The sequence below is a fragment of the Rhea americana genome, unplaced genomic scaffold, assembly GCF_003343005.1.
Source record: "Rhea americana isolate MKP2758 unplaced genomic scaffold, rheAme1 scaffold_123, whole genome shotgun sequence".
NCBI classification, from domain to species: domain Eukaryota; kingdom Metazoa; phylum Chordata; class Aves; order Rheiformes; family Rheidae; genus Rhea; species Rhea americana.
Genome location: NW_028185295.1, coordinates 2339490 through 2366807, shown reverse-complemented (window position 1 = coordinate 2366807; position 27318 = coordinate 2339490). Strand labels below are relative to the sequence as shown.

The 27318-nt window shown below is 37.2% G+C and overlaps 1 protein-coding gene across 4 annotated transcripts in view; it reads left to right on the top strand.

Annotated features, from left to right (window-relative positions):
- The window catches only part of CDC42BPA (CDC42 binding protein kinase alpha), a 189823-nt gene that overhangs the window by 151249 nt on the left and 11256 nt on the right, over positions 1–27318 (top strand). For 2 of the 4 annotated variants that reach the window (XM_085325807.1, XM_085325806.1), the window contains 13 exons: positions 3067–3186; positions 3636–3716; positions 5562–5667; positions 6448–6584; positions 7235–7374; positions 8237–8318; positions 9469–9685; positions 10480–10542; positions 11457–12050; positions 13794–13891; positions 15521–15605; positions 18491–18614; positions 19908–20025. In XM_085325807.1, coding sequence (XP_085181933.1) covers positions 3067–3186; positions 3636–3716; positions 5562–5667; positions 6448–6584; positions 7235–7374; positions 8237–8318; positions 9469–9685; positions 10480–10542; positions 11457–12050; positions 13794–13891; positions 15521–15605; positions 18491–18614; positions 19908–20025 — 1965 coding nt within the window. Of the gene's footprint in view, positions 1–3066; positions 3187–3635; positions 3717–5561; positions 5668–6447; positions 6585–7234; positions 7375–8236; positions 8319–9468; positions 9686–10479; positions 10543–11456; positions 12051–13793; positions 13892–15520; positions 15606–18490; positions 18615–19907; positions 20026–24236; positions 24777–26309; positions 26496–27318 lie in introns of those variants that run through there. The other 2 variants (XM_085325809.1, XM_085325808.1) reach the window with 2 other exon arrangements.

Genomic DNA, 27318 nt, shown 5'->3' with positions numbered 1-27318 from the left:
ACCTCGCTGCATGTCTCGTGCTGCTGCTGCTGTCTGCTGCTGCTGCTGCTGTGCTTTTTGTTGCTTTACAGCTGCGGGCTGAAAGCTTCAGGAACTTTTGGTTTGGTAATTCTGCTGCGAGCAGCAAATCCCAGTAACTGGCGCTGGTGCTTTGGGTACGTTTTCAGTTCCGTGGGAAAGTTCCTGGTGCGAGCTGCCAGGTGGAAAYGGGTTGGGAAAAGGAGCAGGCTTCAGAGGAGGGCCAGTTCGCCCCCCTGCCCTTCGGGAAGGGCTTCGGGGATTGCCTGGGGACGGCCGGCGGCGTTCAGGAGGCAGAGCACAGCAAGGAAGCCAAAATATCACAGCACAAGCGTAGGTGAATGGGAGGGGGAAAACTGGTAAACTGGAGTGCCCAAGGGGCTGGGGAATATTCATGTGAGGAAAACAGACTTCGACATGTTACAGCGTATTAATCTTGTGTTTTTCTGTTTTTTTTTTTTCTTTCTTTCTTTTTTTTTTTTCCTAAACACCATATTATGAAAGCTTTATCAGACCAGATATGTAGTGTCCATTTTGAACTCATATTACTTCTTTTACTTCTTGTATATACACATGGTAATCAGAATAGGAAGGCAAGGAAGGTGTAAAAAAAATACTCTGAATTTTTAATAAATGAACAATAATACCAACTACTGTAATAACAGAATTATCTATTGTATCAGTTAAAAGCAGAAATGACTATCTTTAGGCATGCTTACTGTGACTCCTTGGTTTTGACCACTGTGGCTCTAATACAGAAGTTCACCTCTCCTCAACATATATTTAAGCACTGGCCAGCCTGGGCTCAGTCTTGCCCTGTGACCTTGTGTAGACCTCTAAGCACATAGGTAGTCCTGTGTAGACCACCACCTAGGCAGTCCCAGGAAAGACAACAAAGCTATTTAAATTCAGTACCAAATGTGGTTTTTAAAATCCAGAGGGTTAGTTTAAAACTAGTTTTCGTGGTGTTAATACGGTCCACTTGAGTTTTTGGCCAGAGTTGAGTTAGGTTGCTTTGTACTTAATTCTTCTCATTGAATTAAGGAACCTGAAGACTTGCGTCAGTAACACAGCTTAAGGCCTAGCTTCTGCACTAAAGTTGGTTAAATTCCCCTCAAATTCGGTAATGGTGGGTCAGGTTCTGTATGTTTTGAGGGCTTTTTTATGTTCATAAGGAAAGTAAAAATACATTTTTTTACTAGTTCAGCAGTTATCTTCAAAACACAAAAGCTTTTGTAGCACATTTCAGAAAAGTTCTGTCATTTTTATTATCCTTGTACTAATTTTTTTAGGAGATGCCATGAAAGTGTTATTTGATATGCAGATGCCACTTTGAAAGGGAAAGTGTTCTAGGTATCTATCTGGAAACATTTATGAGATGATAGGTTAGATTTCTGAATTTAACTTGCAGAAGAGAAGGAATGTCTGTTTCTTGCTATGAAAAATTCTCCTGCAGTTACTTACTGGGCTTATTTTTTCTTAATAACAGTATTAAGAAAATGTTAGAATTTTTCAGAGTTAAAACGATTTTGGAGTGGGCTCCAAATTACTGCATGTTTAGATTTGGTTTTAAAAAGTTTAAAATAATTGAAACTGTCATATATCTGAGGGTTTATTACTTAAAGGCATCAATGTTTCTAGTACTGGATAAAGCTTCCAATTATAACTTGCTTCTGATAAGTCTGAGCACAGAATGTTTGCTTTACTGCTAATTTTTGCCACAATGCCAGTTTTTGCCACAATGCTTGAAATGTGTGATCTACGTGTAGAAAACAGGTGTATCCCTTTCTGAAAATTTATGTTTTCATTACAGAAAGAGGATGAAGGCATGTTAATATGCCTGAGCTGATTAAGCTGATGAACTTCATCTCCACCAGCTGATTTTTTTGAAGGCTATGGTAAAACTAGAAGGCATCAAACTTAACACTCAGTACTAGTTTTTGAAAAAAATCTGCAACTGCACCTGTTCACTACCATGACTGACTTTTTAGAGAACAGGACTGTATATGCATGAATAAGATTGTCTTGAAAATATATTTTTGTTCTCCAGAAACAGTCTGTGGAATTCTTAGTGTGGTGTCAATTGCAAATGAGGAGAAAATCATTGTAATGTTCAAATGTTTTCTATAAAGGTTGCTGCATATTTTATTTTATGAAGTACTAAGGTAGTCGAATCCTTAGCAACGGGGTAAACATTGATAGTATTTCTGCAGAAAAGATGGGCATGCAGCGGAGCCTCCTTTAGGCCCCCAGCTTTTAGTTTTGTTATTAGCAGAGAAAAGCATTCTCAGCTCACTTCAAAAAGATTTAAAATCCAAACTAATATGGAAAGTGTAGACTTGTAGAGTCTTTCTCTGATTTTTAACTATATTGACAAAGATTCATTGAAGATGACTTCTTACCCAAATTTTTAATCATACCAGTATGCCCTGTTGTTTGTTATTATCTGATGTTTGACTTAGTTTTGTTGTATAACCAGGACCAAGAAAATAGCTCCCTGAATAAACTGTATTCCTAGTAAAGTTGTTTTCCCTTTTTGTAGTTCAAATGATTTTTTAAAAAAAGTCAATTCTCTAGGAATATTATTAACACTAACCTAAGGAAATACAATATTTACTTTGCTTTTTCTTCTTATTTTCTCATAAATATGATTGTAATGATTTAAGTATATGGGAATTCACACCTAACAAGTCTCTACTACAGGTGGGCAAAATAGTAGTGTTTTAAAAAAAATTCAGCCTTTAAAAATGCTAAATTACAAGTCTCTTCAAACATTTATCAGGCCTCTGAACTAGAAGCTCTTATGCATGTACTCACCTCTCAGCAGAAATCTTGGTGTGTTCATATTTAAGAATTTTTCTTTAGTTTTTGTAGCTTAATTAGAGAATTACTTAAAACAGATTTTTTTTTCTTTCAGTTCTCTCTTTAGGAATTCTACAAGTTCCATATTTTATTTTGGTAAGAGTCAGGAATTCTTTTTTTAAGCAATGTCATTGATTTATTTTTTGGTTTTTGGTTTTTCCCCCCTCTCTTGAATTGTTTCTATAGATCGATTCGGTTGAGAACTTCACATTGTCTAATACTCCATCACGAGATGAAGATATCAAGTCTCACCTCCATTCAAGATCAAGGTCTCCTTCTACAGCTAGTGAGATGGAACCAATTGAGGTACTAGATGTTGACAAATATTTGCTTTCTTTTTTTTTTAGTAGCAGTTTGAATCTCATAAAAATTACTGTTGCAAATCCTTTTGTTTAGAGTGAAGCTTATTCCCCTGCAGAGACTATTTAGGACATTGTAAATCGCCTACTACACTATTGGTGAACTGTGTTTTGAGGAACATTAAATTTTCTTTCACACGCAGTTGATTAGGGCTGGAGAGTATGGAATCAGTTATTAGATACAAACTGTCTTCATAACTTACGAATCTCGTACATCATTTTGCTGAGAAGTAAGATCCGTTTTCTTGAGTCCTTTCCTGCGTTAATCGGTGTGGTTTCATTCCTTGTCTGCTTGCGGGTATGTGAGGGGGCAGGTTGTAGTCTTTTCATTTTACTCAAGCTGTCTTTGATTATGTATATTTGATGTCTTATAAATCCTTTGGGGGTTTTGTTCAGGTTACGGATCATCCTCCCCGTTCAATTCACACACCAACCATGAGGACAGCCTATATTGGATCAGGACTCTCTACACCAAAGGTAYTCAGTCAAGCATTCACATGATCTATGTAGTAAGGGGGAAAATGCTACACCTAAGCAACAGCTTTGTAAGAACTATTTATCCAAATAATCTTTCTAGAGTTGCCTGTAGGAGTTATTTTATATGAATGCTGGTTGCTCTTCTAAAGTGTAACAGCCTGATTCTTATGCTATGCGGTGTGACAAGTTGGACAAGGCATGCCTGTGCAGTAGCATGTAGGCATTTGATCCTTGGAAAAACATGAGCTTGGACATTAGAAGGAAATAGTTGAACGAGGATGTGCTAAAAGAAAAAGAGGCCGTTTTCCAGCATTTGACTGACCAAGCTGCGTCTTTGCTCTGTATACAGTAAAACTGATGTTTCAGATTAGCCCAGATGATTATTTTGAGAAAAGGCAAAGAGCAGGCCTGAGGTGAAACAATAGATTTACTTTTCTTTTTAAGCAGTGCAGAGTGAGCGTTACAGCCAACATTATAGCTCTGGGTTGCGAGAAGRAATTCCAGTTTTGCCATCATCATGCTTTTTGTTTGCATAAATGCTTATTTTACATCAGTTGTCAAAATTAAATTGCTACTGGCTGCATGAGGCAKTGTACACTGATTCACAGAGGAATTGCATATATTCAAACATGAGGAATAGGATACAAGCTATTAAAGGAAAAAATTTCGCATAAAGGTTTCAGAAGTGTCTCAATGGCTTAGGAATCTGCTGTATGTAAAAATTCGACAGTGCTTTTGCAATTAGTAAAGTAAGTCTTTGAAATAGATCTCTCTCACTGATTCGATAAATGACAGAAGTAGCAGAAGATTTCTTTCATTTGTGTAAAGAAAAGCTGAGAAAGTTGTTTCTGCAGGCAGTAGCTTGTTATGTTGGCAATATTTTAAACAGATCAATTAGAAAATCATCATATGTCTTTGCACTTAAAATCATGTTGATAGTACTGTGCATGTGATCATAGTTTGTACTGTGCACATCATTCCATTTTTACAAGCATTTTGTAATGACACTGCGTAATGATTGGTCTTCCAATTTATTATGTTTCCTAAGGAACCTTCTTTTAGTTTAGCATTAGTTTTTAAAACAGTGTTTTAAATACAGTTTRAAAATAAAACATCCGTCTGTAGGCAGAACACTCCCAGTGTAACAGTAAAACTGTCATTTAATATGGATAGCCCTTAAGTGTGATATATTATGCTCTGAAAAACTGGAAAGTAAATAAAAATTTAATATTCCTAACCATTARAGTGGCTTGCAAGAGTTTTCTTATTTCAGATTGCATACATAGATTATAGTCTGTGTTCCCAGGAACTAAGGAGAAGTCCCTTCAAAACCCATGTCATCTGTACTCTTTCTTTTAGATGGGATATTTTGAAATCACCTGTGCCTGACACCGTAAAACCGGACTCTGGCATTCCTTCTGGCATAAAAATTAGAATTTTGAAAAAGGTTGGCATTTTGCTTCCAGATTAGACCTTGCAGCTAAGCATTTGGATGTGCCTTTCAGAAAATACATACACCCACATATTCAACTTCTAGAGTGCAATGAGATAATTTATAGACAGACCTTGGCAACTTTCCTATCTGCAGTGGAAGTGGCTTCATGTACTGAGACAAGGTCCAATTTCCCTGGTTTGGTTTACAGAGGGTTAGTGTAAGTAAGTTATCAGTAAGCACTGATAAAGAATATTTTCAGCCCATGTATTAGGAACTCAGGTCTCATTTCAGCAAACACAATTAAGTTACATTTTTTAAGTGCACTTATACACTTTCTTGTCTGTGAAAAAATAACTATTCTTCTCCAAAAGTGTTAAAAGYGTTAATGTCCTTATCTGTCTGTTCCACAGCCTAAAGCCCACCAGTTTGTAGTGAAATCATTTAATACCCCAACAAAATGCAATCAATGCACATCTCTGATGGTTGGTTTAATAAGACAGGGCTGCACTTGCGAAGGTAAGTATGAAAAGAAGAAATAGGAGTTGACATTTTTATAGCTGCAAATTGCACAGTAAATGTTGTGATGCAGTAGTGCTGGAGTCTTGCATTTACAGTTTGCATAACAAACTGTATTCTCATGCTGCAGCCTTCTAACAGAGGAAGCCAAGCATTTTGAGTATCTTACATAACAGATTACCCAGTTAATTGGGGACACGTTTATTTTGATTGGTGGCAATAAGCTTAGTTTAGTTTATTTTAAATTTAAAATAGCAATAAGGGGCAACAGTTAATGCTCAAGTGTGCTGACAGCTGTTTTGCTTTATGACTAAGAGCAAAACACAAGAGAGCTTTGTTACTTGGTACTAAATTTTCTCTCTTCCAAGACTGATTTATATTAGGTTTCTGTATGCACAGAATATAATACATCATTTAGAGGAGTTTCCAGTGGCCTAGAAAAAATGATACACGAATTATTCCAATGTGGGCTTTTCATCAGGCTCTTCCTTATCTGCGTGAAACCAAATTACATACCCATACAACTCTAGAAGTGGGAAAATTTGAAGTTCAAACAGTCCAAATCATGTGCTGCTGCTGTATGCAGACGTACCTTTCTGCATTGGTATGGCAGTGTTCAGTGAAACTATTCAGTTATTGGGCAACTGCATGCACTTGGAGGAAAAAGAAAAAAAAAGAGCGAGCCACTTTATATATGTCGTCATCATTATCACAGATTTTGCATTGCAGAAGAAATAATCATCAGATTCTTTTTTTTTTTTTCCTCCTCCTCCTCACAAGTATGTGGATTCTCCTGCCACGTGACCTGTGCAGACAAGGCCCCTGCGGTATGTCCGATCCCTCCCGATCAGACTAAAGGCCCTTTGGGGATAGATCCGCAGAAAGGCATAGGAACGGCGTATGAAGGGCATGTCCGTGTAAGTATCAGGTAGCTGCATTTGGGGCACTTCTGTTAAATTTACTGTTTTCTGGACTTGGAATTTAGCTCCATTTTAGTTGGGGAGAAGGGAGAAATGTCAATTATACCTTAAAGTAACAGTTTGGAACCTAAGACCTTAATTTTCAYGAAGCATCTCCAGCATTTTTGAAAGTAATTCTCTCTTCCTCTGTCAGCCACTGTGTTTTGGATTGGTCTTGAATAGACCATCTCAAGATCAGATCATCTTCCAGGGCCAGTCAGTTGTTCTAGTAACAGTAGTGCTGGTTAGGGCCATTGTTTCTAATGTGGATGTTTGTTAAGAAATACTAAAAAGCTACTATATGTAGTTCGGGCCAGGTGCCCACAGACAAACTGGGGTTGAATTTATTTTTCTCAATATATCTTTGAATGAGTTTGTGAATTAGGAAGAGAGTGTGTGTAGTGCTGTGAGTTTTTAAGATAATACAATATGGTATGTGTACAGCTGTATTTTATGTTTTTACTGCACGTGCACTATTGCTTGTGTTGCTTGATTTTATCATTGAACACAAACTTGTCAGTGTAGATGAGGGAATTGATATTTGTGCTATTTCATTTTTGACTGGACACAAGTTTCAAGAGAGTTGATCAGAATTTATTTTGCTAAAGGTACCAAAACCAGCTGGAGTAAAGAAGGGTTGGCAGAGAGCACTGGCAGTGATCTGTGATTTCAAACTCTTCCTGTATGATGTAGCAGAAGGAAAAGCATCCCAGCCCAGTGTGATAGTGAGTCAGGTTATTGACATGAGGTAAGCTGTTCGGCCCTGAGTGGGAGCTTTCCAGAGGCACTAGGAGGCTTTTCTCTCCCTTCTCTTCTTGCAAAATCAGTAAGCAAGAGCCAGCGTATGAATAAAATATTGTGATCCTTGTTCAGGGCCTCTAACTTCTGCTAGAAAAAGTGAAGTTACCCGTACTCCACGTATCTGTTCATATGTGCTAATTTTAACTTCATTATTAYTTTTTGTGCCTGAATGCATCTATCTAGCTGAGTAGAATATCTAGTATAAATAAGGAAGAAGAATACTTTCTTTTGGGGTCAAATACAGTTTTGAAAGACAGACAGAACTTTGTTACAAGATAAAATTTACGTAAGTTTTGGTTCAGAAGGGCTGAATAGTTTGTTTCCAGTGTCTTCTGTAGTATTGAAARTCTGCTGACTGGAGGTTTAGGATATTCAGCCTACCCAATTGAGAGTAAAGCTCATCTCTGAGCTTCTAGTTTCATTTATCCAGGAATTCTCAACCACTGTGATTTGTAGCTTCTAGTCAATGTGGAGTTTTTTTGACAGAATTGGGAGGGGTGATCCTAATCTAGTCCATTTTTTAAGTTTGTTTCCTAAAGTTTTTAATTTAAACAGACAAAAACAGATATTCTGAATAAATTTATCTTTGTGATCCTCCATCAAAAGTTAATTATATTGTATTACATTTGTGAGTTGTGTCTACAGACAAAGAGGAAAGTCAGTATTATTTTAAAAATTAGATTTTGGTGCTATCTTCTCGCATCCTTAACAAAATAAGGCTCTTGGTACTATGGAAATGTAAGTTAAAAACAAACATACAGATTTTACTCTCTTTAACTGAATTAAATGATGTTTATGGTCTTCATAAGGGATGAAGAATTCTCAGTGAGTTCCGTCTTGGCCTCAGATGTCATCCATGCAAATCGGAAAGATATTCCCTGTATCTTTAGAGTAAGTATGTATATCTTGAACCTGGTAAGAGGTTCAGTGTTTCCCAATGACATGTACAGGGTGCATTACTTGACTGTCTGCTAGTGTTTTCTTTCCTTTGCAAGCTCTGGTCATGAAGTATCTATAGCTGCAGCAGTGCAAAGTTCTGTACATACCTCATTTTCATGGTAAAAGTAATAGTGATACCTTTAGACAACCTCTAATCTCCCTTTTACATGCATTTTATTTTCTAACCTTCACAATAAGATTTATTTTTCTAAATTTCTGCTTAGTAATCTGTGTTCCTCTGTTAATGACCTTATACGATTTCATTTTCTAAACTTCAGTCTTCTGTTTACCGGTTTAATTTGTTGCATTATTCCTCAAGTCTTTATTGTTTGTATTATATTTGTATATAAGCATTGGATCTTATAAAAACTCCCATTCATCAGGTAATTGTTACAGGAATCTAGTAAAAAAATATTCAATAAAAATTTAWGTCAGAGACCTAGTATCAGAATTTTGTTTTCATTGTCTTTTTCTAATATTATTCTTATTTTTGTTAGGTATTTCATTGAAGCCTTGACCCCACTGAAATATCTTTTATGTTGGCCTTATCAGTTCCACCATCATTTCTTTACTACACTATTGTATTTCACTCCTTGATTTTCACTTCTTTTCCACTGTTACCATTCTGCATGTTAAAAGGAGGCAAACTTGAAAAGGGGCTTTCACTATAATCTGTAACAGCTGCACTAAATGCATGAAAAGTGTCATAGATCCTTCTTCCATACATACCATTCCAATTTCATTAAGTTATTTTTGAAGACCAATGATTCTTGTTAATGTGGAATATTTTGTAAGAAAAAGCTTTTCATTAAAAAATTGCTGTGAGAAAGAGATGCCTAGTAAATTTAGGATGGAGATTGTAGAGTAAATACAAAAGAAATTGAAGTTTTCTCAGTATTTTGCTGAGTTAGCACTGTCTGTAGTATTTCCTGCTATGGATTCTTGATTATGTTAGAGTTTTCCTATTAACTAAGGATAAACTTTTGCATTCTTAGTACAGACAGCTAATAAAAACAGCACTTACAAGCATCTGATATAACAGTAATCGTGATGAAATTTTTTATCACTTATGACTTAAAGTATGTATTTAAAAATTTTCCAGGTCACAGCTTCCCAGCTCTCTGCATCCAGTAATAAGTGTTCAATCCTGATTCTAGCAGACGGTGAGAATGAAAAAAGCAAGTGGGTAGGAGTGCTGAATGAATTGCATAGGATCTTGAAAAAGAACAAACTCAAAGATCGCTCTGTCTATGTTCCAAAAGAGGCTTATGACAGCACCTTACCCCTCATCAAAACAACACAGTCAGCTGCAATCATAGGTATGAAAAGAAATTCTTCCAAGAGAATTCTTCTTAATCATATCTGAGATGCTAATTTTATCTGAATAAAGCAGACTAATGTAGTTGATTCATGATGGCCTCTTTACTGAGTATACTGAAAGCATGCTTTTTTAGCAAAAAACATATTAAATGACATCATCTAATGAATAAATAACGTGTAGAGTGTTTTATCCCATATTTATGAGCTTATGCTGGAAATGTCGTTCACTATGCTGTGCCTCTGTCAGATCTGTATGAATATTCTCTCTACGCACATGTAATTATCAATCATTTTTGACTGACAGTTGGGTATGACTCTTCTGGTATTTTGTAAACATAAATCCTTAACTAGGCAAAACTAGCACTATAGACCAGATTTAAATCACTGACTTTACAAAAATCTACTTCTAGATCCAGAGATAAAATTTGAGAACATAGAACCAATTAAATCATTTTAAATGCTACTGTACACATTTTGTTATACACATTTAAATAATCTGAGATGTTATAGTTGTTTACTGCAAAGCCAGTGGTATATTTAAGTGCTGAGAATGGTTTGTTAAAATAAAGGTTCTTGGTGTTATTTCTACAAATGTGAGAAATGGGAAAAGACTTTCCTATAAAAGGTATTTAGGAGATTACCAATGTTAYTTCTATTACATGAGTGTATTTGATTTGACTTTATGTTTAGGTCAAGATATTAAAAAGCTGTTTCTATTCATCAAGATTACCACTAGTATTGARGAAGTATTTTTGAAGAAAAATAACMTTTTCTTTTCTCTTTAATATCATAGACCATGAAAGAATAGCTCTAGGCAATGAAGAAGGGTTATTTGTTGTGCACGTCACCAAAGATGGTAAGAAATTAAGAACTGGTAATGATTATCCTAATATTATAATATTATCCTAATCAGAAAGTGATTTTGTAAGGTTTGTTCTCTTTCCATATCCTCTGTAAATTGAGAAAAATGAAACCAATGCAAAAGGTTATCGGCTGGGCAGCTCCATATAATAGCTGAAAACCAAGCTGTTCTGTGTGCTTTCTGTTTTGTATATCATTTCCAGTAACGATGATCTAGCATCTGTAATGTAGTTGAAGATTTTATTCGCTTTTTTGAAGCAGTGTCAGTACAGAATTCAGATTAGAGTGCCAAAGACTTTGTCCGGTTGAATCTTGAAAACTCTGAAGATAGAGATGGTAGAACCTCTCTGGGCAGTTTGTTGTAATATTAGTCTCACAGTGCAACATTTTCTTCTTTACATCCAGGTGGAACCTCTCCTTTTTCAATTCGTGATTATTGTCTCTTATTCTCCTGCTGTGCACCTTGCTAGGGAGCACAACTTCATCTTCTCAGTAACTTCCTCCTTGGTACTGAAATGAAAGTTTATGATCAGTAAAGTTAAGAGAGATAACAACAGATGCTAAAGCTATTTCAGAAAGCAGTGTGTCTAATTTTAGGGTTTTTTGTCATTTTTCAGTAATTTTTCATCTTTGAAATGAATACTGAAATAATATTGCAGTTCTATTATGTAGAATTTTCTCCTCTCTTTTTCTGATGGGGAAATGTCAAAAATCTGTCCAGCCTCACCACATCCAATGCTATTAACAAACAAGTTTTGCCTCTACATTTTTAATACCACAAGGAGGCAATAAAGGGAATTTCTTGGGTTTGTGTCATAGCTTAGTCTTTTGCAAATACATATTTCTAAATCAGTTTGCATTTCAACATTATTTACGTGGATTTGGGGTTTTGTTTTGCTTTGTTTTTAGAGATTATTCGTGTTGGTGACAATAAGAAGGTTCATCAAATTGAGCTTATCCCAAATGAACAGCTCATTGCAGTGATCTCAGGACGAAACCGTCACGTGCGACTTTTCCCTATGGCTGCTCTGGATGGAAGGGAGACTGAGTTTTATAAGTTGGCAGAAACAAAAGGCTGTCAGTCTATAGTTTCTGGACATGTGCGCCATGGAGCCCTTACTTGCCTATGTGTAGCTATGAAAAGGCAGGTCCTCTGTTATGAACTAAATCAGAGTAAGACACGCCACAAAAAGATCAAGGAGATCCAAGTCCAGGGGAATGTCCAGTGGATGTCAGTCTTCAGTGAGCGCCTCTGCGTGGGCTACCAGTCAGGTTTCTTAAAGTATCCCCTTCATGGAGAAGGTAGCCCATACAGTCTGCTCCATCCAGATGACCACACACTTTCATTTATCTCACAGCAGCCAACTGATGCCATCTGTGCAGTCGAAATCTCAAATAAAGAATACCTGCTGTGTTTTAGCAGCGTAGGGGTTTACGTTGACTGCCAAGGCCGAAGATCTAGACAACAAGAATTGATGTGGCCTGCAACTCCATCTTCTTGCTGTAAGTTGTTCTCTGTGTGTGCTTGCTATCATACATTGAAATGACCACTGCTTGTAGTAGTATCACCATTTGATGTGACATTCCATSTGATGTGAAGTTCAAGCAAAATTGACAGATAAATGAAGTCAACTTCTGCAAGCATCTTAAAATCAAGTCAGGAAGTTTAGTCCTGGTCTCACTGATGCTTGTTTTGACAGCTCTGTAACTCACCTATACTGCTGTAACTTAAAGAAGAATCAGGGGTCAGGATTTCAAACTTGGTTACCCGGTATCAAATGCCTAAACACATGACCTGATCTCTAAATCAGCTGGAGGTCTTCAGATCCTACAGAGGCTGCATTCAATAGCACTGAAAATAGACTAGTACCATTCAAAGCGTTAACATTTGACTGTACTTTAGGTCAGCATTGTGATTCAAACTTTCCTGATGCTGAGGATCTGTTCAGTCATCAGGATCTGGAATATGACTTGTCTTTCTCTAATGGTATTTATTCCTGATCACTNNTTTTTTTTTTTTTTTTTAATTTACCCTTTTTTCTTTACTTATATATTCCCTCTTCAACTTTTTTTGTGTCTGCTCTTTTCTCATTTATCTCCTCTTTTTTTTATTCTTTTTTTAAATCAATTTTTAAGTTTTCCCTCTCTTACTTCTCTTTTCCACCCTGCCTCTCCAAATAAAGATGATGAAGTGTGGCAGGGAGTATAGAAAATACATTAATTTTCAAAATAATCTACCTTCTTACTTCACTATGACAGCAATACAGGCAAACTGTGGAAGAGAGGACTTGCATGAGTGAAGCCCCTTCTGAGTGTGGAAGGAGTAACTTTTACAAGCTCTCTCTTCTCTTTTTTCAATCAAGACTGTCATTAGAACAATGTCAGGACTCGGAGAATGAATGGTTCAAAATAAAGAATTGTGTTCTAGATGTATTGAAGAGCAGGTATTTTCACACGTAGGCCATCTGTACTGATCATTGCCATCTGTGAAAGGTTTTCGATTGCTTAAGTGGCTAGATGTTACCATTCCGCTTCTGAACAGATGTATACTTTATAGCAGAGCTGTCACATTTAAACACAAATTTGATGCTTTTGTTACTCTTGATAGGCAGTCCTGTTGCAGATATGGAAATACAAAATTCTCCCTCAGAAGTCTCCCAGTGGAACAAACTCCATGCTGGGGAGATGTGTCAGATGAGTAGCACAGGATTCCCTTTACAGTCTGGTAAATAAGGGAAGAGAATTAAAACTAGAAGAAAATATGAAGTCTGTCTTGACTACGTCACGGCACTTAGTTCCAGCTGAGGTTTGTTTAGTACACAGTCCAAAACTAGGATCTGAGTTTGTTCAAATGACAGTTATTAAATGAAATGATGTATTTTCTTATCACATCATTTGCAAAATAAAAACTCTTAAAAATAGGGAAAAAGAATAGAGAAAAAGAATTTTTGAACATCAGTGTTTGGTAAATTTTAATCCCTTGTAGTTTAAAAAGTGGTTTGGGGTTTTTTTTTTGGTTCTACAGATTTAAAAGGAAAATCATACGGAGATTTTAGGTTTTTTGTTGGTGGTGCTTTGCATTAAGATTAAATTTTATCGTAATATTTTAAGTTAAAACACATTTTGCAAACAAAAGTTGTTGTTACATTGTGTTTTTTAATCAATACAGTTATATGCACGTAATAAATTGTGTATTATGAACCTTATCTAAAAGCACATAACATATACCTAATCCTTCCTTGTCAGGTTACAATGCGCCATACCTCTCTGTGTACAGTGAAAATGCAGTTGATATCTTTGACGTGAACTCCATGGAGTGGATTCAGACCATTCCACTCAAAAAGGTAACTTGCTGTTGATACCAAGCAGTTAAAGAATATGACTRTGTCAAAATGGCTTTGCTACAGTCAGACAGGATTTTTTATGTGCATTTGAAGTCATCAGTAAAGGTGCTTGTTTAAACATACTTGAACTGAAAGAAGAGCTACTGTAAGGAAAACCAATGYTTTTTGTTTGGAATATAAGATAAGAAATGTGTATTTTGGCCGTAATTTCAATATTGTAAATGAAAGGTAGATCTGGAAAATACAAGTATTTTAGACTTACTGACATTACTGTAGTTTCTCAGTATTCATTGTGTATAGTTTCATTGAGACTGATTGTATCTCTGTTGTTGACAAAAGATGACGGATGCTAATATAGTAAAAAATGCCTTTTAGGCACAAATATTAAAGCCAAAATGATGTCAGGTTTGTGTCACTAAAAGAAAGATCTTGAAAACCACCACTTCCATGGTATTTAGGAGGTATTTTCTCAGCTGTATTCAAAACCTTTTTTTCATAGTTCAGACCTATTTCAACTTTGTATTAGTGATAATGATAAAGTTCTAATGATAAAGAAGTACAAGACTTCTCTGTTGTCTTGTGTTAGTTGGTCAGTCTCTCTGCYTATCAGTTTACCACATGTCAGATGCAGAAAGGATGTTGTGCAATACTCTAAGGATATATAATGCAAAGACTGAGGTGTTCAGCTATTAAACTATCTTAAGGAGGCAAAAATTATCTGGCCTTAGGTTTTAGAACACCAATTTCCTAACAATGAAGTTTTAAAAGCTAGTAAAGAGTTTAATCTTTTTAATGTCAAAATTTTGAGTTATTAAGCAACTGGAGCATTTTTTTTTTTACCTACACATCAGATTGTGATWTAGTACTTTGCTTAATGTTTGACTCAAGACTACCCACATAATGAATGGGTAGTCATTCATTACATTTATTACCACATTCATCAAACAAGAACTGCTAATTGTAAGAAACTCAGATGGCCATTTATTATGAAGAGTCTGTTTCTAGCACAATTTGCAGAGTGACTGGAGTGTGAAATGGTCGTTTCTTGTAGAAATTTGAAATCACAAAAATTAGTATGTTGTAACAATGTGTATATGTTATCAAAGTGCAAAGCATAACTGTAACATCATACTAACGCCAAATAAAAGCATGGCTTAGTGCTCTGTGCATTTAACAGACAAAATTGAATTGTTACATGAAGTAGACTTCTTATTTAAATTCTGGGAGGAGTAGGAACCTTAATCTTCTCTCTTTAAATAACTGGAATTTTAGGCAATTGTGTGTGTACAGATGATTAAATCAGAAGTTTAAATTTAAAATTTGAAATTGTCTTTATCTCTGCATTCTGGATTTAATGACTCACTGTTATTCTTCTTGAGAGCAGTCGTGGGTCACTGAGAGATGAAACTTTGCTTCCTCCAGCCTCTGATTCTGWTCTGGAGTAGGTTTTGCAGTGCTGAAGCACCCTAGGTTGCTTCCTGGTTGGCTCTGTCTTAGCGCTCTTTTTCTGGAGTCTATAATGCTGCTGGTATTTTTCAGGATCAATTGCACTGTGTGTATCTATCTATCTATAGAGAGAAAGTGATGTAACATGAATTATTTTTGAAAGAATTATTTACTTCGTTTCAGGTACGACCCTTGAATACAGAAGGATCACTAAACCTTTTAGGACTGGAGACGATTAGATTAATATATTTCAAAAACAAAATGGCAGGTAAGTAAAGAAGGAGCTGATTTGCATCAGGTGAACTTTTGCTTAGAAAGAACATTTTCATTTGGGCCACATCTGTGCATTGTAGAACAAGATCTCTCGAACGTATGTGTGCTTGTTAATTGGGGAATGCCAAGCTTATAGATTCTGTAGTGATTGCCATGGGTACAGATGTCACTGAGCAGCAAGTCTGAACTTTTTTTTTCCTTTTGGACATTTAATTAAGACTTTAAAAAGACTAAAAAAGAAAAACAGAATGACTGGTAATTCCTCCCCTGTTTTGGGATCAGGTGTCAGAATGCCATCTAAAAATGCTTGTAAAATTTAAGGCTGTAATAGTGATCTTGGCAGTGGTGGATTGAAATTGTTATTACACTTGACCTGAACAAACTTTTCACAAGCATCAGAAAGCAATACAATGGTATTTTTCCATAACTTGTTATTGGGGCCATGTGTGATTGTATGCCTAAGTGTTAGCTTCAGAATTCTAACTATTTGTTATGAGTCTTTTTTTGAGCACATTTTGCAAGCAAAATGAGTATAGTAGTATCATTAAAAAAAAAAAAACTTAAATAGCATTTTGTTTTCATTATAATTTTTCAAAACTTTATTGATGCCTTTTAAAGAATATTTTGTTTTAGCAATGAAAACCTGTAATTTTTTTTAATAGCTATTCTGAAGTCACTGATCTGCTGTGGGAGCTAACACTCCAGAAAGCTATACTGCTGTTGACAGTGTTTCAGTGCCTAAGTTATCTGCTTGCAAATTAGTAAAAAATGGATTACTGAGGTAGAGAGGAGCAATATGGTGGAAGTATGTATAAAGAGTTTTCAAGTCTAAATAGAGAGTGAACATTAAAAGTAGAGCAGAAGAGAAAAGAAGTTTGAGGACATAGGATCAGAAGAGTAAGGCTGATGTTTTACTCTGGATACATCTCGCTGATTTTCAGAGAAGTCTACCAAGAAATAATGTATTCTGCAGGTGTATTTCTTTAAAAGTTTGCAAGTTTTTTTGCTTAAACTACTTAACTAGTAAGTCTTATGCTTCATTAAATCTCCAGTTTATCTTAAGCAGAGGAGGAGGTTTCAGTTGCATACAAAATCTGTGTTGGCAGCTAGCAGTACATACTGGATGAGTTCAAACTTATTAAGTGTAACTTTAGTCTCCATATGTACAAAAGGAGAGAAAGCAATTACAGTATTCATTGAAAGTAAGATTCATATTTTATGATTGGCACTGCTATGGATTTCATCTCTTTATTGAAGATATCCTGGCAAGACCTAAACATGTGGAAAAAATCRCCTTCCCTTTTCCCACAGTTGCAGCAAAATATTGAAGTTCGCTTGCTTCAGAAAGAATAGTCTTTGGTGCAGGGAATGAATGAAAAAGAATCTTGGATTGAGTTTCCAGAGAGTTGGCAGAACAAGGCTGTCCTCATGGTTTTTAGTGAGAACTGCCAGAGAAAGTTTGAGAGAGAGGGCTAAGGTCCTTCATTGCCCACCTAAATGTTCCCAGGTTCTTGATTCTTCACTGTGAGATTGTGATGACACGTTGTAGGTTTCTTCGTGTATGAACTTAGATTTTATACTGTGAGAAATTTTCAAGACCATTTTCCTTGGAAAAAGAAGATAAAGATCTTGTTTGAAAGAATCAATCCACGGTATTTTGAGAATATAGTTTTGGCATCTTGTGTATGAAGAGGAGTAAAGTCTATTGCTGTACTAAAGAGTACATAATGGTTAAAAAGTCCATAAATCAAGAAATGTTTATTTATCTTTGGTGACAACTGGCAAGAGCAAAGAGAGAAAATGTCTTTAAATTCAAATTCCATGATAACTTCTGCTATCTATTTAAAATTCTTGATAAAAATGGATTTGAATTGAGTGTTTAGGCTATTTGAATGAGACATCTTAATTGATATTTTAAATATTTATTTGCATTTTTTTCCTCACCCAAGTGGCTTTATCTGGTGTTAAGGACTGGTGTGCGTGCTATCTCTTTATACGCATACACAGACAAACTCACTCTAGAGAGCTTCTTTCTCTGCATTTAAGAACAAGTATCACCATCCAGATATTGGAAACAGAGGAAAACAGAAGGGGAACAAGAAAACTAACTTGATAATGCAAACTCTGTTTAAAAACAAACAAATGGAAGATCCTACTTTTATGTAAATTGAGATTGATGTAAGGTGACCAGCCCCAAAGTAAAAATATAAATGTCAAGCTATGAAGTATTTGGTTTTTTACCTCAACATCCTTGCCATGTGTCCAAGCAATAGGAGCAGACACTGCAGCTTTCCCAGGGATTTCCTTCGGCCTCCGGCTGCAAAGGAGGTGCGTCGCTTGCACATCGGTGTCCCATATAGCTGAAGCAATATCACAAAGTATGCAGCGATCATGYGTCCATATTGAATAAGCCTGTGTTCCGTGTTAAAATGAGAACTGATCAATGGTGACATTGCAGGGGGACTCATCATCATCGTGGTGGGTCCTTATTGATTAAGCTGCTTTTTTCTAATGGAATCTATCGTATGCTCCTGATACAAAAATTTCTGATTATGTGGATAGCTTCTTGTGTCTGTACCCTCTCCATGGTAGATAAAACTACTGAATGAATCCTGATGTGAGCTAGAAAATGAACGTGTATGTGACATTTGCAGAGACTTAGTGCACTGTTACTCTTTTACTGAGGATTTCTTACATTTGTAGTCTAGCTTAAGTGCCTGCATCCTGAAGCTTTGCACCATTATACAGGACCCTCTCCAATGATTTAGATCCGGAAATGTTGCATAAAGCTACATACTGCTCTTTGTATTTTAAAAATGAAATAATTTTATTAAATAACTAATAAAATATCCCACTGGATCATTTTCATATTGATTCCAGAGGGTGATGAATTGGTAGTTCCTGAGACGTCAGATAACAGCCGGAAGCAAATGGTTCGAAACATCAACAACAAGCGGCGCTATTCTTTCAGAGTACCAGAGGAGGAGAGGATGCAGCAGAGGAGGTCGGTATTCAACATGTACTTGTCCTCTGTACATGCCTGTAGGCCTTGAAGGACAGTGACTGATGCCCATGTAGTACTTCACTTGCTGCTTGCTGGAATTCCCCTTTCAGATGTTTTTGTGTCTTCACTGCTGTGTTAATCCTTGATGTATAATTTGTGTTGATACCAGTCTGGCTATGGATATACACTGGATATGCAAGTAATCTCATTAATTGAAATATATTACGTGAAACAGCTGTAATTTTGAATGCATGTCTTCACATACTGTATATAGGTACGTATGCGTGCACCTATACTGTATATAAAGATCCATAATAAACATTTTACAAAAGGAGATTACATTGCTAATTATGCATATGGATTAATTACTTTCAGACTCTTGGTCTACTTTTCTTTCTTCAGGGCAATTCTACTCTCAATAGTATTCCAAAGCATTTGCTTTTTGTATTTGTTAACCACATAAACACTCCAAATCTCAGAAAACTGACCTGCAGGAGACATTGAGCTGCAGGACAGATTTCTAATAAGTCTTTAAAAAGTTGCAAATATTTTCCTTAATGGCAATAAAGATAGGTCAGTGGTACTTACAGGTTCACAAAGGATGTTTATTGACCACTTCCTGTCACTCACTAAAGATTACCTGCTACTGTGCTGAAATACACCTTGAAGAACTTAATACTTCAGTTTTCCAGCTCTGGTTGCTACCACTGATGGTTGACTCTCTGCTTTCCTTTCTTTTTGGCTCTAAGTAAAGTTAACAGCTATATGTAGTGAAGTTAAAGGTTCAAAGTTCGTGACCTTGCAATTTCTGAGCTGCTTGTGGTTCTATCTTTTAAATTTTTATTTACTTTGAGTTCTGAGATGCATCCTCGCCAGTTTGGAGAGCTTTTATTGTAATTCTGACCACATTGAGAGAAATACAGTGCGGTATTAATTCTGTTTTCACATTTTGTGCTTTGTTTTCATCTCCACTTTGCAATACAGCATCAGAAATGAGTTCTGTTTTTGATCATCTTACTGAGCTTTTTATCAGCTCGCAGTGGTTGTTTGTTTTCTGAGTATTAGTWATATTGGATATTTGCCTGCAATACAACATTTTTCTGTTCTGATCCTCTACCTTCTCTTCAGGCTGCAGGTTTGTCCGGGCCAGTGCTGATAGTAAGGGTTTTCAATGTTAACATGGCAGATTATTAATTYCCATTCAAAAGTAACTGATAATCAAACCTGTACTTATTTTTAAATGCACATTCTCACCTTGAACAAAATACCTAAATGAAGTACTTTCTTTTGCAGGGAGATGCTACGAGATCCAGAAATGAGAAATAAATTAATTTCTAACCCAACTAATTTTAACCACATAGCACATATGGGTCCAGGAGATGGTATACAGATTCTCAAAGACCTTCCAATGGTAAGTGAGAAAGTACACGGGAGAGTGGCTGCAACAGATGCTGCAAATAAGAGAAAAACAGACAAGTATTATTTTAAATATTTATTCAAAGTGTTTGATGTATTTCATATCAGAAGCAGCGTAACCAGGAAAATGGAGCTAAGCATGCTCTACTTTATGTAATAAAATTTGAAAGGAAAGTTTGACATTTAAGAATTGTGAGGAGAAATGCTTCCTGGTTTTTAGGGCCGTTTGGCTTCACAGTGTTGATTATTGTTTATTTAGCACATACAAAGGAACAAATTTAAGAGAATGTAGGCCTAAGTTCTTTGCAGGAATGGAAGGAGAAATTCCTCTCTGCATAAACTGTATTACTATAAGTTCAATTCCTTTCCTCCCTCCCTGTCTCTAGCTCCCTGTTAGCATCTCTACAGCATCTCTTCCCCAAACAGTRGGACTGCTTGAATTTTACAATGTGTAGAGTCCAAATTTAATCCCTGCCACAGATGTCATTTTTCATTTTGTTTCTGGGTTAACTAGTGTCAGTGAAACAGAACTTTCTTGCATAAAAATCAACGTTTTAAAGTGGAAAAAAGAAAAAAAAGAAAATGCAAAATGTAATAGTGCACCCACATGTTCCTTTCCACAAAGCCTTACTTAGGAAACAGTCACTTTTGAAGGTAATGAAGCTTTTGGTGAGGTATAGACCAGAAAATATTTTGCTCATAGGAGAATATTCATACTGATAACCTCAAGCTATGTTTGTGTGTTCTGTATTGTGCTTTAAATTCATTCAAGTTGACTTAGATGTGATTCAGAAGGTGATAAATAAGACTGTAAGGAAGATCCCTGAAGAAAGCCAAAGAGATACCACTGTAATACATAGGTATATGTCATCCGTTCAGTAGTGCTGTGGTCTAAAATGGTCCTTACAATTACCTGTAGCCTATGCAGAAAGCAGTGAAGTAGGAAGGCCTCAAAAAATTTTCTCAGCATCTGAAAAATTAGAAAGTGACCAAACTAAGACTGGGAAAGAAAGCGTACTGTGCAGCCCCACTAGTTCAGGAGTGTAGTTTCTGGTCTCCAGATATTCGCCTGACCTCACTTTTACAGCAAATGATACTTTAATGTTGCACTTTTCCATAAAGTGTGCATGAGCTCTTTTGGCACTTCCTGTTCCGTACAGAGGAGGGATATGCATGGGAAGGATTTAAAAGTATTAGAGCAGTCTGAGACTCCTATCTGTAACAAATATTTCCATGAAATTGAGCAACAAAAAACAGTGCTTGTGTGTGTGTTTTTAGAAAGGAGTGAAGAAATAACCAAGAGAGAGAGTAGGGAGGTTGTGGAAAGCCCAAGAAGGCTCAAGGGAAGTTGCCAGATGATGATTATCTCACCTGCATGTCTATGTTTGTGTGGCTAATGTTTAATGAGAAGTGATAATTTACTTCAGGACAGGATGCAGATCAGAAGTTCTTCTGCTTTTCTGTTTTTGGTGGGTTCTTTAAAATATTTCTGGCTCTTCTAGAGCAGGAAAAATAAGCTGCTGCTGCTAATGGTAGGGCAAAACATCACGTTTTACCCCCTCGCATGCTAAAGTTCATGGGAACTGAAAACTGCAAGGGTTTTTAATCAAGCCTCAAATCTGGCAAGTGTGAAATTAAGAAATCTGTAGAACAGGATTTTCTGAGCTTTAATCTGGATTAATATTTCTTATGTCATCTCTACACTGCTTTTAACTTTTAATTTGTTCCAATTAAACAAGCGTTGTATTAGCTCATATTTGAAGGTAGGACTAGTATTTTGCTTCTTACCAATCAATATGATGTTTTGAAAGAAATTTGTGAGTTGCATTCTTCTTGTAAAATGGATGAAAAGCCACTAGAAAAGATAATATAGAATTGATTTGTGCACTTGTTTCCCTATAGCAGTTTGTTTTTAAAGTTACTATTGAGTACTCACTTTTGCAAGTAGCTATTAATCTTGATTCTGGGAGATACCACTGCAGAAAGAGTGATTTTGATGTTTGTTATTGTGGTAGATTCTGCAGTATCATACTGTATTTCTAGTTCTAACTGAACAGATATGGKAGAGTTAAATCAATCATGGGACTAGAAAGTGTGTGAACTTGAAAGTGTGACATAAGGAAATAAATTTCCTGTTAAGAGTGCTCCTCTGTCCAAGCAGATTTTTTCCTTTCTAGCAACTTCCTCTAAGGCATTTGGCTGGACTAGGTCTCCATTTCGTCTGCTCCAGACAGACTACTTAATTACTCAGGCACAAAAGTAGAGGAAAAGGAGTTCTGCATGATGATTCAGATGTGTATGATGATGTGCATTGAGTATAAGATTTTATTTGAAAGATAAACCTAGAATAACAAGTAGAATGGGAATAGAGAGCGCACTGCATCCGGGAAAATCGATAYGTAAGGTAACAAATGCTCATCCAGTCCCCTGTATAGTTATATACCCATATATAGTTATACACCCATAGTATATATGGTTATATACCCATCTACCCATTTGACAATTTCTCTTTAAAGACCCATCTTTGAATTATTTTACTGGATTCTTACCTTATTCCAAAAGATGAACAGGGTTTTATGCTTCTTAGCGTATCATGGTAGTTCTGAAGCTGGGACATCTGTTTCATGTTTTTACATAGATCAATGTGTTTCAACAAAAAAAAAGATTAACATTTGTTTTTAAAGAAATACGGGAAAGATTGCAGCATTTTACTATGTGAATGACTATACATTTTTGTATTTAACGGGTGCTACCACTAGGGGGAACAAGTAGTGCAAGGCTAAAAGTCTTCTCATCTTCTCCGTTGTTTCCATCCAGCTTTTTTAGGAGGTGTATATTCTCTTTTAATGAGATACTGGAATGCAGAAAGGTGGATGAAAATAGTTGACTGGGCCTTTCTCCTCTTCTCTGCCCTCTTCTCTGCCCTCTTCTCTGCCCTCTTCTCTGCCCTCTTCTCTGCCCTCTTCTCTGCCCTCAACTGTGGCTGGACCTACTAATATGGATTTGTTCATCCAGCATGAACTTTACTTAACACCAATATAATGCTCTGTAGGCAGAAGGATCCTTATTAGTAAGTTTTAATAGAGAATTGATAGTCTAATCTCAGCATTGGATGAGATTGTTGTAAACTAATAGCCAGCTCAGATTACCTTTATCTAACGTCTGTCTCTGTGGAAGAACTTTGTAAAGCAAATGAGATTTTTTTTCTCATATATAAAAGTGAGGAAAGCAGAACAAATCAAACTTATTTCTGCAGTCCCACTARCCTGCCCCTTCTGCCTTTTTCAAGGGAAATGCCAAAGATTGAACAAAGTGCAGAATTAGACCAACTAGCGAAGGCCCTGGCATAGCCAGGCTGCTATGTGCTGGGGGGGCAGGAGGGGACAGAAGTGTGCACTGCCTCAGGCCATGGCATTACCTGGCTGGTGGATACAGAGCCAGCAGGAACTTGCTTGCTGTTAGTCCTCTACTGTTCTTAATGAGGTCTTTTAGAAGACCAACTTTACAGAGTTTTATTTTTGTTGTAAAAGCACAAGATGACAGTCAGAAAAATGGAGAGTTTTAAACCTATTTGATACTTCATATCCAAATCAGATGCCTACGTCTGTGCAGCTTTTATGTTTGCATGTGAATACATTTGCTGATGCACTGCATAAGGGGGAGAGATACTTTTGCTGTGCATGTGTCTTTAATAACGTTGTGGTATGTACAGGCACATGGCACAGACAGTTTAGACATTTGCTTTAAAGAGTTGTTTCTGTTTAGAAAGTCATAATGTGAGATATTTCTATGGTAATTTGCAGTCCACTAAAAGTGCTGCGTTGTTCCCTCTGTGAATGAACACTACGGACTTCAGTGGAGCCCTGTGTTGGCACAGATACGAACATGCCCAAGACGCAATGTGAGATTAGATTTAAGAGAGAAGATTTTAAAGGTTACCCTGCAACTGCAGGTTTGCAACCTTCCTTTCTTCATGTCTAGCTGTTACATAGGGGTCTGGCTTTGACAAGCAGGTGTGTGGACTGCGACAAAACAAAAGTCAGAAGTTCTTACCTGCTATTACCAGAGCTTGTGAATCGATACCTGCTTGTGTTTTATTGATGTAGATACTAGATCTGTGTTACTGTCTTGTTTTGTACAATTTAGAATCATTCCTGTTAGTATATCCCCAAACTTATTTATTGACRTGTTTTTCTTCCCTAGCAGCCTGTCACCAATTAACTGGCCGTACAGTCTGGCCTCCCTTCTGCCCTCTTGTCCCTTGAAGCCACTTTATCGTGGATGCTCCTTTGTAGTGAAGATCTGAATTCTGGAACTGCACTTACTGCAGCACAGACCACCTCTCTATGTACACCAGATGTACAGGATTGATTTTGCTTTCATATTTTGCATGCTCAAGTATTTTACATACAAAAGCTAGTCTTGATTGCCATTATATTTGACCATTATGTTTCAGTTTGACTTCATTATACATGAACCATTATATTTGCGTAATAGATTATCTGTGAAGCTTTGCTTGTTTCAAATGAGAAACTTTCAGAGTAAATGAATACTTTTACATGTTTGGTATTATTTAAAGAAATTGGGAACCCCACGCATGCATCTGATGGCAGAGTATGATCCATGGTGGACTGCTTTAAAAACATTGCCATATCGTGGCCTTTTCGCACTCATAAATGCTGGCTACATATTTTTATGGACTGCAATTAGCCTGCCCTGTGCTTTTTAGCTTATAGTTTCAGACATTCCCTTTTCTCCCTTATTGGCTTTCGGGAATGTAGCTGACTTTGCTGCAACTTCTCTGTTGTGAGCAGACAGCACATCAAAGTCTGCTTTTCTGTCCTGGACCATTATTGGAAAGGTGGCTTCTTGTACTGGTATTTAGATGCTGCTGGGGAGTTCCCCAGGAATGATTTAACCTATATTATGTCTTATATGCCCTAATGTGGTAATTGATGTTCTGCTTAACATGCAAAGCCTCATAATACCAGTATGTTAGAAAAAAGAAAAAGTTGGATTTTAGCAGCTGAGAGAAATGAAGAGAACAGTGAGAATAATGTTTGATAACATGTATTGGGGGTATGACTTAACATTCTTCAAAACTGCCAAATGTTCCACATACAAAACATAGTGCCTTAGGTTTAGCAGAGAGGTAAGCTGAATTTTTACCGTAAGTCCTAATATTTCTAATGTTATTAAGCTTGAGGGGAAGAGAAAAGAGTTAGAAATTAAAAAAGGGTGTTCTGATTTGCTGGTGGCTGCTGGGCAAACCATCCCCCCATAGGCTCACCTGCTAAAAGTGTACATGGCACAGGGAGGGTGAGTGAGCCTTGGAGAGCACTTCGGTTAAATCTACAGGACTTAGATGGCTTTGAATTACAAGAGCACTTGTGTCAGCACATCCCACGGAGATCAATTAGAAATTGTTTGTCTCTAATTTGCAATATTTTTTTTTTCTTCTCTCTTTCTTCGGGTCTTACTTAGGGCATGCAATGCTCAGTTGGCTATTGAAAATGTTCAAGTTTCCCTGTACTTCTTGMAACTTATTCACTAAGGGCCTAGTCTTCTGCAGTGCAAAGAAGGCAGGGCAAAGCCTGTTCGTCAGCAAAGCGCTGTAAGGCGTGAGTGAGTGTACAGGAGGACGTGGGCTTTGTGTTGTCCATCTGCAGCGGAGTAAATTTTGTCCCAGTTGTCTGACACTAACCAGTTCACCTTCCCATCTGATCTGTGTTCCCGTCCTGCTGAAACACTGTTCCCTCCCATTAGAAATACTCTGTGTTTGTTGTACGGGTGATACTTGATTTCAATGGAATCACTAAAATGCATGAATAACAGAAGGAAATCTCTTATGATCTTTAACTGTTGTGTATTCTCATCTTACCTTCTCCCCATGCCATCTCGCCTGTTTTCACCTTCCTCTGTTTGTGCTATGTCTGTTGTAGATTGTAAGCTCCTCAAGGCAGGGAACTGATGCTTCTCAACTGTTTGTAAAGCGCCTTTTACAACTGTGGTGCTCTTTGAAATACCAAATAATAATAAATACTAGAATCGATTCCCAATGAGTTAAAAGTTTTATTTGTTTTCAATGTTTTAGCAGCAGCGAGGGCGGCAGGCGTGTGGGCCACTGCACGAGGAAGCTGATGAGAGGCCGGGGGTGACAGTGCAAGGACGTGTGCGGCCAGGGTGCCCCCGGCTCGCCAGCAGCGGTGGGCTGCTCTCGCAGACTGCTTGTCCGCGCGACCATCCTTCATTGCTTTCTCTCTCCGTTGTCTTTGATAGTGGCGCTCCCCTTCCCAGGTCCCTCAGCATCATGCCAGTCTGATCTCCTCTCCGAGCAACTTTGAACATATCTACCACATGACCGTAAATTCAGCCGAAAAATTCCTCTCTTGCGATTCCATAAGCCCTGCACACCCCCCGCCTCCGCGCCCTGGCCCCAGGCCTCCCGGCTCTCTGGCTCTGAGGGTATGAGTGGCTGAGTCAGGTGCTCACGCTACTAACCCCGTGTGGTTTTCCTTTTGCCTGGCTAACAACACAAGAGAGAGCCCCTCCTGAGCGGTTTCCCTCCGCCCCGCGCTTTCTTCTCTCCTGGTTGATTTGTTTTCTGCCGTGAGCTGTGGCATTTTCACAGCTGTGATGTATCAAGAAACAGATGCTTCAGGACTTAAAAAACAAAAAGTGTGCAATAATTGGGCTGAACCTTTTGCTATGAAAGCATCATTTTTAATCWTGAGGAAGGGTGTGGATATTTTAAATGATAAGTTTTCTGTTCCTCAGTGCTCATCCTCCAGGAGCCAGAGGCAGGGGCAGGATGCGGTAAACCAGGCTGTATTAGGAAAAAGGTTCTGGATATAYGTGCCTTGGGCCAGGCTGCAAGCTGTTCATTTGTGAACTCATATGAAGTGCAAGATTTTTGCACAATACCTTAAACACATTAAGATAGAGACACAAGGACACAAGTTGTGCCTAGACAGTTTCTAGGTTAAAATAAGTGAAGRTAGAACATACATGAGTGAGAAGAATAAAAGTTAAAGGTAATGGGAACTTCATGATGTAGATCCTCTTAATCGTGGCATTTTTAAACAGACTGAGATGAGATACTGTACTGTAGATATCCTTCCAGCTGGAATGCAAAATTTGGGGGGTGGAGGTGGTCTTTTCTTTTTCCTTGTGGTTCTGTAGCTCTGACTAGACTGTGCAGCCTAGTCTGAATACCCAAGGGTTGCAAGGTCTTACTGTAATACAAGTCATGCTGAAACAGCCACACAAATACCTGCTAGTGCGTTAT